Source organism: Asterias amurensis, chromosome 15, assembly GCF_032118995.1.
Source record: "Asterias amurensis chromosome 15, ASM3211899v1".
NCBI classification, from domain to species: domain Eukaryota; kingdom Metazoa; phylum Echinodermata; class Asteroidea; order Forcipulatida; family Asteriidae; genus Asterias; species Asterias amurensis.
In genome coordinates, this window is record NC_092662.1 from 1,696,912 (window position 1) to 1,712,582 (window position 15,671).

Here is a 15,671-nt window from a genome sequence, read left to right on the forward strand (position 1 = left end):
GAGACAAACGCCTAGCCGTTGGCTACAAGTGATTGAATGTCATGATTATTCTATGGGGAATGGGTGGTCTTCCCAATTCCTTCTGGTGAAGAGGGTTTAGGGTGACATTGAATGCTTGATCAAAAAGTTCACCTCAAGTCAGTTATTAATTGAGTGTTAATTACACGGTTTGTAACAATAATCATGAAATCGAATTAACGAAGTGTATCGTACCAATGTGTCTTTAAATAACTCCCTGATGGTAACAGAATGTTGTTGTTTTTGTTTTGTTTAAGTATTATGCAAATGCCAGGCAGGTAAACAATAAACATTGAAAACAAAAAGATAAATTACCAAACTATAATTTTAGGTGAAGGAAGAAAAGCAAATATTAAATGTATTGAAACAGGTTTGTTTTGTCAATGGTTTTAAATTATTCAGTTTGCACAGTGCATTATTTCCATTGGAACATCTTCAAGTCATCTTCAAAGTTTTGAAGGGGCACTAAGGCCAAGACCAAGGACAATTCCAGTCCTGGAATTAGTAGCTCAGCATCATGCATACAATTGGCTTGATTTACACACTTCATGTGATATTGAAACACAAAACAATACAGACATTGCTCTTTGTGTCAGCTTGATAGCCGTTTTGAGCAATCAGATTCTGATAGAGATATAGGCCTAGTTGCTTCATGCACATGTATCACACATTACATTGCAGTAATTGCACAATATTTTGTTGGACTTTTCTCATTTATTTGTTTTCACTCAATGCGTTACAATGGGAACATGGTGAGCCATTATCGCACATACAAACTGCACTTTGCACTGTATTTTTTTTCATTTTCACTGGCAAAACTGAGAGGTAATTCTGTCTTCAACTGAGAAACCCCCAACAGACCCATCGTTCTCAAAGTGATGTCACCGGGCAAATTTTGCCGGGCAGGTTTCAAAAACAATGAAAATTTACAACATTTACCACATGGTTTTAGAATTGAAAACCTGTTAGATTTTCCCTACCCAGATGACTCATGAGGACTATCTATTGGAAAATTAGTACATCATAAAATTGAATTTGACATTTCCCTTGCTTGCTCTTGATGTCTAAACATTCACAATCGCAGGAAGCATGAACCGGGGTTGACATAATGACATAATTACTAACTTGGCCCAGCCCATGTAGGCTACACACCAGACCAGTCTCTGATGCACATCGCCAAGTTGTATGCAACAATGAAGTGCAAACTGGATTAGTAGTTTAGTGTACTATAGTCGCACAGCCACGGTTACACCTTCCCATTTTTACAAACAATAATCTAGACTAGTTGCGATAACATAACCCTCCTCCCGACAGCGAAGCCGGAGAACGTCAGGAGCAACTAAATCCAGACCAGCAGTCGAACTTGAGGTTGAGCACCAAACTCTTCTGGAGGAGGATTACGTTATCGCAACTATTAAATAATTAGGATTAATCTATTCTTATTATTAGGACGAGTTCAGTTCCGTTCCGTATCCAAAGACGTTAGGACGGGTTACTCGATGGGTTACCTAAGTTACTCGTCCTAAATCGAGATAGAATTAATCCTAGCATTTCGTTGGCTAAGCAGGTTTTCAACAAAACTCTGTTTTGTAATTAATGTTTCTGTTTGTCGATACCAGTCGAAAATGTTCAATACTTACTTAAAACCTTAATTAACTTAATAAATAATACTTAGCAAACAATTACACTTCCACCACATCAGTTGGACCCCCATCATGGATGTAGCCCATATTAAAAGTGACAATCTCTTGAATCAAAGAACAAGTAACCATGGAGGTAGAATTAGAGTTAGACTAACCATGGAGCTATAGCTCCATTGACTAACCAACCACCATGTCAAAAAGTTTTGACATTCAACCGACCCTAACCATGCTAAACTAGATTTAGACTGCATGCAAAACATCAATCAATCCAAAACCTGAGAAATTGACAGCCCTTTTTGGACAGAAAATACATGATTATATCACAGAATGTTGCACAAAATAGTGAGTACTTACCATGAAGGCACTCATGAATGCCTTTTTCCACTCGGAAATAACAACCAGACTTTCCAGAGAAAACCGTGAGTTTGATTGCAATATTTTCACGGACGGACAACCAAAATACAGAAGGGTGAAAAATTTGTCAACAAGATGAACACTGCCACCAATTTATCGATGGCTCTGCTGATTGGTCGGTTCAACGATTACGGACCCAACCCTCCGGAAAATAAAAAGCCAGTTAACAGATGGACACATTTGCGGTGGTACGAATTAGTCAAATTTCCTCTAGCCAAAGGTCAAGAGAGGGCGCTTCTTTCACGAGTTACGTTATTTATTCGGTTTGTGTCAAGTGTTTAGTATTTAGTTTTTCAGTTTTAACACATTTAAAGCAAATTTTTAATTCTTCAAAAAAGCTAAATTTGTGGACGAAACAGCAGAGTAGAGGATGCCTATTTCGGAACAGCAATCAGAAGTCATTTTCGTGAGTATTTGTTGATGATATAAAATAATTAAATTTGTCCGTTTTAAACAGTGGTATTGAATCCAAAGTTGCATATTTCCGACACTATTTAGGAGTTTGGCCGCGGGGGGGGGGGGGGGGGGTGCCTTTGCAAAAATCATATTGTTGTATTATGATGATCTTGTAACCGAGACAGTTGTGTTTGTGTTTGTTATCTTAACAGTTGTTGTCTGGCTTGTCTGGTTCTGTTGGCAAGTCATGATTAACCAAACTTTACCAAATTCAAAATAATCACATTGGATTGGTAACCCAATAACTTGGGGGCTGTACTCCTTTGTACAAAATTTGTTATTTGACATTTATAGTGGTACAACAGTAGTCGACTGATAATGACAAATTTCGAAAAAAAGGCATGAAAAGGAGAACAGCGCCCCTGTTACGGGGCCTATTGCAGTGGTACCTTTTTCAATATTTTTAATATTAAATTACCATTTCTTGGCCTTTGGAGGTTTGGTTGGTTGATATTAAAATGAAAATGAAATACAAATTTGAAATCTGCGGTCACCCACGGCCACAGATGTCTAATTGTTGAGGAGTACAGTGCCCCCAAAAGCTATGTCAAGGCAGTAACATTTCTAATTAGAACATTCTCAATCTTAAGAGTCACATTAAATCTGTACTTTTCTCTTTTTGAAGGAGGAGGATGACCTTCCATATGAGGAAGAGATCTTGCGTAATCCGTATGCCGTCAAGTGCTGGCTTCGTTACGTCGAGCACAAAGGCACTGGAGCTCCCGGGCCTCTCAACCTTATCTATGAGAGGTCACTGAAAGAGTTGCCTGGAAGGTTTGTTCAAGTTGTAATTAAGAAATAAAAGAGTAGGCGATGAGGTCTTATTAATGGTGGTGTAAAACTTACAGGGTCGTGGCCGGCGAGGTCCTTATCGCACAGCCACGCGACCCTGCAAGGTTTGAAACGTCTGTTGAAGACCAAGTCATAAAGCTACCCTTTATCAATTAAGGACTGCCTTACCTCTATATAAGAATAAAATTATAACTCTGAACTTATACTGCTATTTCTTCAGATTAATTATTATTCAATTTATTTTGTGTATTTTAGTTACAAACTTTGGTACAACTACCTGAAGGTCAGACGGAAGCATGTCAAAGGTCGCTGCATCATTGACCCTGGCTATGAAGACGTCAACAATGCCTTTGAGAGAGCTTTGGTGTTCATGCACAAGGTGATAATTACAGGTCTATCAAAGCGTATGAAGAGGTTTAACTAAACTAGTACTGAGACCAGGGGTCGATTTCACAAAGAGTTAGGACTCCTCTTATCTCGAGTTAGGACGAGTAACTCTTCCTAACTTTAAGATTAATCTTAAGGTCTGCATGCTACAGTGCAGGGTTGGGACTTGTCCTAAGTCCTAAGATTAGCCTTAAGTTAGGAAGAGTTTTGTGAAATCGACGGCTGGTTCATGAAAATTTTACAGAGAGGAAATTAAGGTAAAAATATCAAGAACCAGGGGCTGATTTCACAAAGAGCTAAGATTAATCTTACATGCAAATCAATCCAAGTTGCTAAACTGACAGTTTGTCTAACGATGAATTGAATTGCTTTTTGAAATCAGCCACACGCCTCACCTTGTCTAAACAACTAGTTAAACACTAATTCAACACACTTTGACTCGCATTTATAAATATCTCTCTTTTCAAAACATTAAAAAACTCTATAAAATATGGGGGGGGAAAATACTCTTTTTCTCCATAGATGCCTCGTATATGGCTGGACTACTGCCAGTTCCTCATGGACCAGCGCAAAATCTCCCGCGTACGACGGACATTTGACAGGGCATTGAGGGCGCTACCCATCAGCCAGCACCATCGCATCTGGCCACTGTACCTCAAATTTGTCCGGATGTACCCCCTCCATGAAACGGCTGTTCGGGTTTACAGAAGATACCTAAAGGTACTAGTGGTTTTACAAGATGCTAAATTAATAGGTCTCATAATTAAATAAAAACTTCTTAACCTGTCTGGAAATAAATGCTGTAATTTGGGGTTGAACAGAGAAGTGTTGACTAGAGCAGGATTTGAACAAATGACCTCTTGTTTAATGTGCAGGCGGCCTGCCAACTGAGCATCTAGCCATTTATTCGGGGATGCCAGTCAAAAGCCACTCAACTGTTAGCTGCCTAGTAGCCAGGGATCACACACAGGTGTTTGAAACAGCAGTAGAATATGGCTGACATTTAATGCTCAAACAGCAGTAGAATATCACAAACTTTGAATAATTGGTATTGCTCTCCAACACATTTATTTTTGTTTTAACAGCTATTTCCTGAGAATGCTGAGAAGTATATCGAGTACTTGGTGTCCATCGACAGATTGGACGAAGCAGCGGTCAGAATGGCTGACATTGTCAACAACGCTAACTTTGTGTCAAAGGTTGGCAAGTCAAACCATCAGGTTAGTACATAGATGTTGCAGAGCACAGAAACAATTGTTTTTTAGTAGTAGGACAAATCAGTTACCAGCCAAAATTTGTTGTTGCAACTGGTTTCAGTGATCAAAATACCCACTGGACCGCTGAGTCCAGAAATGTTAGCGCTGGTGCCTGTAATTCCTTGAGTCAGGCTACGTCCTGTCAGATTTCAAGGGTCTTTCTCAGGATCCTTGCTGTTCCCAAAAGTGCTGCCTTCATTAAACAGATCTACCCTAACATTTATCCTTATTTCTTCTAGATTTTTCCCCAATGCTTGGAATGGAATGGAATGTTGTCAAACAATCCAACCACCACAAGGACAACTTTCACTATGGCCTTTTAAATCTAAGGAAGTTCCCTGGCCAGGTCGTTGTACTTCTAGATCTTTTCCATCTCCTTTAAAGCTACCCTTATTATTACCATTTTTAATATTACTATTATTATTATTACCTTCCAAACAGTTGTGGCACGATCTCTGCAATCTCATCTGCAAGAATCCCACCAAGGTGACGTCTCTGAAGGTCGATCCCATTATCCGAGGTGGCATCAAACGATTCACAGATGAGCGAGGAAAACTCTGGTGCTCCCTGGCCGACTACTATATCAGGAGCGGCCATTTTGAAAAGGTTTTCAAATTGTTTTCCTTTCATTCATAAGTTGCCATTCAATGTTATTAATATTACTTTGAGTATTGTTTTTTATATTGCCAAATACTTGAATAAACAACAAAGAACATTGCAATATGTCAGCCGAGCTTTTTTTAATCCTTGTGAAATTTTGACATTTTCTCTTTGACAGGCCCGAGATATTTATGAGGAGGCGATACAGACAGTCACAACTGTCAGAGATTTCACTCAGGTATTTGCCTTTTGAACATTTTAACTTCCCATCGCGACCTTCCCAATGTTGTATTCAAGTATTTTTCAGTCGAGTATCAAGTACTGCCAGGGACCAGGGTAGTACTTGAGTGCTAGTACTCAATAGTACTTGAGCACAGGTACTAAAATGTTACTTGAGTACAAGTATTAGTACTACACCACTGGGACGACCTTCAATGATTTATTATATCACCAGATAATAAGATTTTTTTGCAATGACAATTTCAATTATAGTGACATGACAAATGTCATTATATGATGTCAACTGCAGTTATAGTGACAATGACAAGTGACAGATGGTGCGATATTGATAAATGACAATGACTTTTAAGAAGAAGTGACTTGTGACACATGTCAATTGCAATGGAATGGACGACTGAGAATGACAATGACAATTTACTGCCACAGATAGGGACTAACTGATGTCATATAATCTGATCATTGTAGGTATTTGATGCATATGCCCAGTTTGAGGAGAGCATGATCAGCGCAAAGATGGAAACCACGTCTGAGTTGGGACATGCTGAGGAAGGTTGGTTTCAAAGAAAATAGACAAATTGTCTCCACTTGTGTGTTTACCTTTCGGAAATTGAAACTTGATTCATGAGAAACAAATATACATAATGGGTCACATAATTTATGTAAATTTACTTCTTGGGTTGTGCCCTGATTGGTTCCTTAGGAATGGATGGGGGGAAAAAAGGGAACAAAAGTTACCCAATGCTGCGGGATTCCGAGCTGGTCAAGTTGGTTAAATCATGCCATTGGAGGGCGCTGTTACAAACTATAACAATCGTACGATCCACTATCAATCCTTGATGACTTGAGCCAAGACTCGCCACCAAATTGTGAAACCTCCAAAAACACTCATAGTGAAATACCACCGAAATATTTTTTACAACTGAAATCTAAAACCATTCGTAAACACAAATGCAGACCTTGCATTCCAATACTAGCAGTTACTTACCTAATGTTTCATCGTTTCCTCATCAGATGATACAGACCTTGAGCTACGCTTAGAGCGCTACGAAGACCTGATGGACCGGCGCCCTCTACTGTTGAACAGTGTCCTGCTTCGACAAAACCCGCACAACGTCCACGAATGGCACAAACGGGTCAATCTGTTTGAAGGGAAACCGAAGGAGGTAATAAATGAAGGGGTCATTCTATCTTTAAAATTTTTGTTTTTTTACCAGATTAGAAGAAGTAATTGACAGGAAGAAAGGAAAGAATGGTACAACAGTGATCGCACCCATGTTTATGATACCTGGGAAGCAGCAGCACTTTTTATTTCAAATCTCAAGTAAAAAAAACACAAGGGAAACTAAGTATTTAAAAAAAATAAAAAATTTAAAAAAAAAATTAAAAAAATTTAAAGATAAGTTTGCACCAAAACCTCTAAAACAAGATTTTTGTTTGCATTGTTGTGGTTTTCTGTTTTTGTCTTTTCAGATTATTAATACATACACCGAGGCAGTACAGACCGTGGATGCAAACCAGGCAACCGGTAAACTGTACACGTTATGGGTGGAGTTTGCAAAGTACTATGAGAAGCATGGACAGATACCTGAGGTAAAAACAAACAGACAGACTGACAAGCAGACTGACAAGCAGAATGACTCTCAGTTAACTCAAAACTTCTAATAGTAGCATTTAGTCTTTTTTAGTGTAAGTATCTACTAATGAGGTACTCGGCGGTTAATAAAACAATAATTTTTAGAAAGGTTTTGAATTTGTTGTGATAGCTATTTATAAAGCACCTTGTAAAGGTTTACAAGGTGATGCGGTGTACTCAGCAGTCACTGCCAGACACAACAGGGGCAAACCTCTTCTTGTGAACTGGGTTCTTTTAGGTGTTTTACACAAACCATGGGACAAATGACTTTACGTCCCATTTGAATGACGATGCAATATGAATGGTTAAGTGGCTTGTTGATGACACATGTGTCACGAATGGGACCGGAATGCTCATTCTATTGATCAAAAACACCAGAGCTTGATTCTTGACCCCTCAACCCCTTTTTGTTATAATTAAATAAGTACTTTCTTCTTTCTCAATCTAGGCGCGGCTGATTTTTGAGAAGGGTACAAAGGTCAGTTATGTCAAAGTGGATGACCTCGGAGCAGTGTGGTGTGAATGGGCAGAGATGGAGCTCAGGCATGAGTAAGTTTTAGGTCAAAGGTCACCTGCCTTAGCTTAAATTCATTTATTGTTGCTTATAGTAATAAGCACACTGAGATCATGACCAGGACTTTATACAGCATACTCTGTTTCCCTTTCTCTGTCTTTCATATTGTTCTGACTTTTGTTTCCAGGAATTTCAGTGAAGCTTTAGTACTACTGAGGAGAGCAACAGCAACGCCAAAGAACAAAGCATCCTACTATGACAAGGTAGGGGAGCATACAGAATGTACACTAGTTTTAAATTTCAGGGGTTTTTTTTCTTCAAATTCTTTTGATTCACCTACCCACCCCTACTTAAAGAAATAAAGGGATTTAATTTGTGCCCTTTGAATTGGCGTGTTTGACTTGTTAATTTGTAGCTAGAGAACAAACCCAAGTTTAAAGGTACAACCTGGGAAGCAGCAGGAGAAGGATTATCTAATGGGAAGGCAATTTTATATTTCAAATATCAAGTAATAAACCAGAAGGAAAACTGACTGGGTAAATTGAACAAAGGAATTGACTGTTGATTGATCCAATCCAACTTTATCATTGTCAATTTTGACAGTATTTCAGATGTAAATATTTCTTTATAATTGCCAGTTGTGTGCGTTGTCTTTTTGTGTATGCAGAGTGAGCCTGTACAGAACCGACTCTACAAGAACCTGAAAGTGTGGTCCATGTATGCTGATCTTGAAGAAAGTTTTGGAACCTTCAAGGTAAGCTCAATTCTGCTTAGCAGAGAAAATCAGCCTTAAGAGGTTCCGATTATACTGAAGATAAACAAATAATACTCTTAGTAATTTCCGTCTGGCTTAGTTTTGATTGTGAATGTTTGGACTTTAACAAATGATGATACCATTAAAGCCTGTGACATAACGTGTATACAAAAAGAGCCACCGAGCCTGGACTTTCTGCAGACACAATTTGTGAACATCGTATTGGAAGGAAATATTAAATCTTATGTTTAATAGAAATTGCACTGTTTTATCGTATCAAGCTTGAAAATGATAAGCAACTATTTCTGCTAAATACGCAGAAATGGGGCACTGGTAGTAAGCCTATAAGTGCAGTAACGGATTTCTGCGGTAAGCACAGCCGTGAACTTTGTCTCGTTTCTGTCAAATATGAGTAATTTGTTTACATTTTTTTATACAGAGCACAAAAGCAGTGTACGACCGAATGGTTGATCTGAGAATCGCCACACCCCAGATCATCATCAACTATGGTATGTTCCTGGAAGAGCATAAGTACTATGAGGAAGCCTTTAAGGTGAGCTCTTCTATTTCCAGGGGAACTATATCAAGATTTTATTGCATTCTTAATTTGTTTTACCAACAGGCTTTTCAATTGCAAATCAAAGGTGGTTTAAAAAAACATTGGTGGGATAACTAAAACAAACAAATAACCAACTGAAGAAGAATCTTTAAGTGACCACTGAATCTTGTTCTTGGAGTGTTTCAAACATGTATACAGCTTCAAGAAATACATTTTAATCAATTTTATCCTCTGTAGTTTTATCAAAGTAATACTTTTCATGTATCAATTCCAAAAATCTTTTTCCTTCAGTTCATTGTAACTTGCATGTTTTTTTCCCCCCTTTTTTTTCAGGCATACGAGAAGGGCATTGGGCTGTTCAAGTGGCCAAACGTTTTTGACATGTGGAACACATACTTGACCAAATTCATCGAGCGATACGTAAGATATAAGAAAGTTGTTTTTGTAAACTTTTCCCCGTTTTCCATGGGTAGTATTTTATTGATAGGTTTAAATTGTTTAACACTATAAACGTAATTTTCTAAATAAGTCGATAATGGTAATTTTGAAGAAAATTTTCTTGCAAGCCATTAATTTGTTGATTTTTTTTTTTTTCTCTCTCTTTTGTTCAGGGTGGCAAAAAGTTGGAAAGAGCCAGAGATCTGTTTGAGCAGTGCTTGGATGGTTGCCCCAAGAAATTCGCTAAGGGTTAGTACTTATCTTAAGGACACAAGTATCAAGACTGGGGCTCAAACACACACTCTGCTGATCAGAAACATCCGAGCTTGAACCCGGTGCTCTTGACTGTCGGCCATAATCTGCCAATGAGTAATTCCCATTGTGCAGTTCTTTCTGTAAATCTGTTATATCTTGCATATGTTATAATGGGTTTTAAAAATGACCTGGTAAAAAAGAATGTGATAAGGTTACCTTGTTTTTGAGGAAACTTTCTTCTTCTTTTCTTTCAGGAATTTTTCTGCTTTACGCCAAGATGGAGGAGAACTATGGTCTGGCCAGACACGCTATGGCTGTTTACGAGCGGGCAACAGAGGGCGTGCTTCCTGAAGAACAAAATGAGGTCAGATTTGAAAAACCATAAATTGAAATAAATATTACGGGAATTTAGTGTGTGTGCGTTTTCAACAAAATAATAATAACAGTGGCTTCTTGTATGGCATTCAAATCCATCACTCGGTGACGCTCCACTATTGTTACCTCGGCACTAGGCCATCGTTAGATTTCTTAAACCAACTCGGCTCCTTATGGAGTAAACAGCCTGTGCTGCCAAGTATGTAGCACACCAAGTTAAAATCGATCCCAAGAAGTATCTCCGCCCTCACATGTTCCCATTTACCCATGGGTGAAGAGAAGAAATTGTAGTCAAGTATCTTGCTCAAGAACACGAGTGTCATGACTGGAATTCGAACCCACTCCTTCATGACGAACCACTCGGCCCTGACATTCCACATTTTGAGAGGACAATGACACTGAAAAAACTACTCTGCTACTCCTTTCAGATGTTCAACATCTACATCAAGAGAGCTGCCGAGGTGTATGGGGTGACACACACCCGCTCCATCTATGAGAAGGCCATCGAGGTCCTACCTGAGGAACAGTCTAGGAGTATGTGTCTACGTTTTGCTGATCTAGAACGAAAGCTTGGGGAGATTGACCGAGCCAGGGCTGTCTACGCTCACTGCTCACAGATGTGTGACCCAAGGGTATGTTTTTAGTAGTTGTTACTTGTTAAAATTTTCCTGTTGTATCTTTTTGAACTCGATTTCACTTAAACTTGACATTAATAACTAAAAACTGGACCTGAGTGATCTAAGAGTGAGACTCCTCGTTTAGAACTCAAGCCTTAGACTTGGCCATAGTTTTAAGATTGAGACTTATTGTTTGTAACTCATAACTTAGACTCATCATGAGTAACTCAAAGCTCAAATTGACTGTAGTGACTTAAAACTCAATCAGCTCTGCTTTGAGAATCAGACTTGACCTTGGAGACTCGAACGGAGTCTCAATATTTAACCTAGGACTCGAACACCTCATAAGTGACTCAAGACTGTGATGCAATGTACACAACTCTAGACTCTGAATCGACCTAGTGACTCATGATTAAGACTTGTGGGCTCGGATTCAACTGTATCTATTTAAGATAATACAAGTAGTGTTATGGAGTTGATGAAATCAACTGGCAAGTAGTCTCTTGATTTGAGTACACCAATTTTTACTGTTTCTGTATATCTGTTTGACTTTCGCAGACAACTGCAGCTTTCTGGCAAACGTGGAAAGAGTTTGAGATTAAACATGGAAATGAAGACACTGTACGAGAGATGCTAAGAATCAAACGTAGTGTCCAGGCAACCTTCAACACACAGGTTAGTACCCCCATCTTTTTCAGAATTTAGGTTTAAGCAGATCTTGTACTTTTACGTGAACTATCTAAATTATAAAATAAATCTAATCAACTTTGTTTGGTTTTTAATTGCCGTTTCTTACTGTATTTGTTGAACAGGTGAACTTCATGTCGGCTCAGATGTTAGCTGCATCCAAAACCCCATCTGGTACAGGTGAGAAAAACATCAATATTGTTTGTAATTTTTAAAGTTTTTGTTGGTCCTATTCAGACCCACAAAATTCAAAGAAGGATTTATGTACATTGTGTTTCCACAAACCTCAACAGTTTTGTATTTCCACCATGGAAAGTTGCAAATTCTACTCTAGTAACATTATCCTTTTCTCCATTTTTCTTTGTTAGTTTCTGATCTTGGATCTGGTGGCTTGGATGATATGAAGTTATTGGAGCAACGAGCTCAAGTTATGGCCGCCGAGGCCGAGGCTGATAAACCCAAATCAAAGAAAGATATTCTGTTTGTCAGGTAATATTATTAATGTTTGCTAAGAAAGAAGAAAAATGTTAAGCAACATTGTCTGCATTAAGCAGCTCCATAGAGATGCTTGAACACAAAACTAGCCAAGCATAAGTCATGCTTACTAGCCAAAGGTTACAAGCCAATTTTGCTTAGCTCAAAAATGGTCAGCAACATTTTCTGCTTAAGCAGTGGACTAGCCCTCGACCCGCTGCGAAAGAAACTGTACACTGGGCGTACCATTATAGAAATGGGGGTGTTGATTTCTACAGTGAGGGCGTACCATTATAGAAATGGGGGTGTTGATTTCTACAGTGAGGGGCTGCTTATGAGATCACGATCACTTTATAAATGAAATTGCTAGTTGGCAGGATTCATACACCGAGCCAAGGTTTTTTTGCTCGTGGGAGGAAATTGTCTTGAAAAATAATGTGAGGGCACTCTTCACTGTTAGAGAACCTGCACTGACCGACATCTTTAAAGTAAAAATTGACATTGTGATGGTGAATAATTTGGTTTTTGTACGCAGGGGGAACGCCAAAGCCAGCGATGCTGATCTGGCTGAAGCAGCACGGACAACCAACCCCGAGGAGATCAATATCGACATCGACGATGATGATGATGAAAGTGGGGACGATGTAGATGGTAAGTAAAGATGTCTTAAAGACACTGGACACTATTAGTAATTGTCAAAGACTAGTCTTCACAGTTGGTGTATCCAGTATGCATAAAATAACAAACCTGTGAAAATATGAGCTCAATCGATCGTTGAAGTTGCGAGATAATAATAAAAAAAAACACCCTTGTCACACGGAGTTGTGTGCTTTCAGATGCTTGATTTCAAGACCTCAAAATCTAATTCTGAGGTCTCGAAATCAGATTTGTGGAAAATTACTTCTTTCTCGAAAGCTACGTTACTTCAGAGGGAGCCATTTCTATCTATGTTTTGTACTTTCAACAGATCTCCCCAAGTAAGGTTTTATGCTAATAATTATTTTGAGTAATTACCAATAGTGTCCAGTGCCTTAAAAAGACGCGCTGCATTTCCATGGCAAAACAGCCCAACTCGAAAAATTACATTTAGAGAAAAACAAGTACAGATATAAGCTGTTTTGCCATAAAAAAACTGGATGAATGGAACGGCGGCGCGGCATAGCATAATTCATGTTAGCGACTCACAAGACGGAACAGGACAAGAAAGTATTTCCAGTATTCATGGTCTGTTCCGTTGAACTGCAATTACATTCCATTAGTACATTAACAATAATAATACGCATTTTCATTTTTTGTTTAGTTACTGACCTTTTTTTCCTGAAGCTCTTGGAAATAGTTTTCAATCATTGAGTTTTTACATCAGAAACTTGTTTCTGGTCGGTAGGCGCCAAAAACAGACCCCTGCTTTTCGTCCTGTAAATGGGTACTTCTATGAGGAAAAAACGGGAAAAAATTAAAAAGGAAACCACTGCATCGTCAAGGAGTACAAGTAAGGATACAAGTATCAAACAGTATCAAACTGATCTGTTGATCAGGAACACCAGAGCTTGAGTTTGGTGCACTAGGCCGCTTGACCAACTTACATTAACTCACTCTCTATCTATCTCATTTTGACTTTCCAGAAGTACAAGTAGAGACCCAAGCCGTCCCAACCGAGGTCTATGGAAACATTCAGCAACAAGAGTGATCAGATTTTCCAAGCTTCTCAACCTTTGTTAACTAACCCAACTCACCTGACATCATCAAAATAATTCTTGGTTGCGCCATTTTGGAAGTGTATGTCCGTGTATAGCATTATAGTGTACATTTTAGGCGACAACTTTCTACCCTTGTTGCAATTTTTCCGGGGCAATTTGACACCCAAAGTGGCAAGCAGTGTCTATATAAAGATGATGCAAAGGATCTATAGCACAGTTTTTGTAATTGTTTATCAAACTAAACAATAAATCTTTGTTTAACAAAAATGGATGTTTTTATGTTAAAGTAAGCACAGAAATTCGTTGAATGTCGAAAAGCTTTATGAAAATTGGGCCAAGCTTAACAAAAGCAGTGGGCAAGTTAGTATGCCTCTTGCTTTGAATGAATGAAAACTAAAATTAACTATGGATGCTTTTAAACACTGAACTGGACTTGGAGACAGTTTTGACTGGTCCTCGTTTTTTTTTACTGGCAATTGGCCAGCAGAACTGTTAAAAGAAAACGCCGAGTTAAAGGCACTGTACATGTTTGGTAATTGCTCAAAATATATATTAGCATAACACCTTACTTGGTAACAAGCAATGGGGAGCTGTTGATAGTATAAAACATTGTGAGAAACGGCTCCCTCTGAAATACAATAGTTTTTGAGAAAGAGGTAATTTCTCACTAATATAATAAAATACTTCTGGACAGAAGCCTTTTATTCCTATAAAACTAAACAAGGGTTATTTTCTTTCATCATTTTCTTGCAACTTCAATGACCAATTGAGTCAAAATTTTCACTGGCTTGTTATTTTATGCATGTGTTGGGATACACCAAGTGAGAATACTGGTCTTTGACAATTACCAGACATGTACAGTGCCTTTAAGCAAAAGTGTATTTTCCAAATTATTGTTTACAATGTTAATCAACCATTGTATAGTCCCCAGGGGGAATATGTAAGATCTCTGTGAAGTCATTGATGACATCATCAGTACCAGACTATTGTTTACAAATGCGCCTTTTTTAATAAGTCAAACATTTCACATTAAAGGCACTTCAATCTCGTATCCATATTATTATTATTTCAAAGCAAAGATGCTTTTGACAAAGCAAAAATATAATTTGTTGTAAGAATACAATGTCAACGCAGAATAAAGTCCATTGACAACTTGAAATATTATAACAGTTACGCGCAATTTGTATTGTTTTAAAGCTAAATCTGTCATACAAATTCATTACTTATTATGCAAAGGTATACATAACGTTATATTATGATAGACTGATAGATCAATTAAAGCCTGATCCAGAAGCTCCCCCCACCATTTAAAACAGCTTTCCAATCAAGAGTGATTGTGCAGGGGTAAACTTTGACACATAAAATGCATAACAATCCAAATGCAATAACTCAAATGAACAGAGCTTAAAGGCTCGGTCCCACTGTAGCAGTAACAACAACGATAACGACGCAAAGAGAACGCATTATATTGGTTGAATGAGCGTGAAGACATTACAGTTTCTCAAAAGAGAACAAAAATTTCTGGTGAAGGTTATGAGAATGCTGGCTGCTGGTACTTTGTTTACCCAAGGTTTCATCGTCACACGGGAAGTGTTTACGAGAGGTGGAGCTTATTGGATTGGTCTGTAGATTGGTCAAACTTTGAGCTGAATTTCCATCCAATGCTGAACATGATTATAGTGAGGAATACATTGAAAGTGGTAAACAATACAGTCTGAATTGGTTCAAATGGTGGCAAATACATCTGCTTTAAAACTTGGGATCCGTGCCCAAAATAAATAAATCTGAATCCTATAAATACATTTTTTTAAAGTTTGCACTGTGCTTTCATAATTTGTCGACAGGAAAAGAGCTTGCTCTTG

General features: G+C 38.3%; 2 protein-coding genes across 2 annotated transcripts in view; one reads left to right on the forward strand and one right to left on the reverse strand.

Moving 5' to 3' along the window:
- LOC139948099 (G-protein-signaling modulator 2-like) overlaps positions 1–2,135 on the reverse strand; it is a 50,758-nt gene extending 48,623 nt beyond the window's left edge. The window contains exon 1 of the mRNA XM_071946130.1: positions 2,016–2,135. Coding sequence (XP_071802231.1) covers positions 2,016–2,030 — 15 coding nt within the window. The 5' untranslated portion in view covers positions 2,031–2,135. The remainder of the gene's footprint in view (positions 1–2,015) is intronic.
- A 184-nt stretch (positions 2,136–2,319) lies between these two features.
- On the forward strand, positions 2,320–15,650 carry LOC139948520 (pre-mRNA-splicing factor SYF1-like). Its single transcript, XM_071946695.1, has 23 exons — positions 2,320–2,481; positions 3,157–3,305; positions 3,579–3,702; positions 4,233–4,430; positions 4,796–4,930; positions 5,408–5,572; positions 5,745–5,804; positions 6,272–6,356; positions 6,818–6,969; positions 7,277–7,396; positions 7,888–7,988; positions 8,141–8,216; positions 8,621–8,707; positions 9,147–9,260; positions 9,600–9,686; positions 9,878–9,953; positions 10,214–10,323; positions 10,763–10,966; positions 11,510–11,626; positions 11,764–11,818; positions 12,007–12,127; positions 12,648–12,763; positions 13,735–15,650. Exons 1-23 carry the CDS (start codon positions 2,446–2,448, stop codon positions 13,797–13,799), a joined length of 2,553 nt encoding a protein of 850 aa, XP_071802796.1. The 5' UTR covers positions 2,320–2,445; the 3' UTR covers positions 13,800–15,650.
- Positions 15,651–15,671: the final 21 nt, after the last annotated feature.

Excerpts from the sequence above, each read along its gene's own strand:
- LOC139948520 (XM_071946695.1), top strand. The coding sequence starts at position 2,446 with ATGCCTATTTCGGAACAGCAATCAGAAGTCATTTTC. Across the intron at positions 9,261-9,599 it reads ACTATGAGGAAGCCTTTAAG|GCATACGAGAAGGGCATTGG; the intron begins GTGAGCTCTTCT and ends CTTTTTTTTCAG. Across the intron at positions 9,954-10,213 it reads CCCCAAGAAATTCGCTAAGG|GAATTTTTCTGCTTTACGCC; the intron begins GTTAGTACTTAT and ends CTTTTCTTTCAG.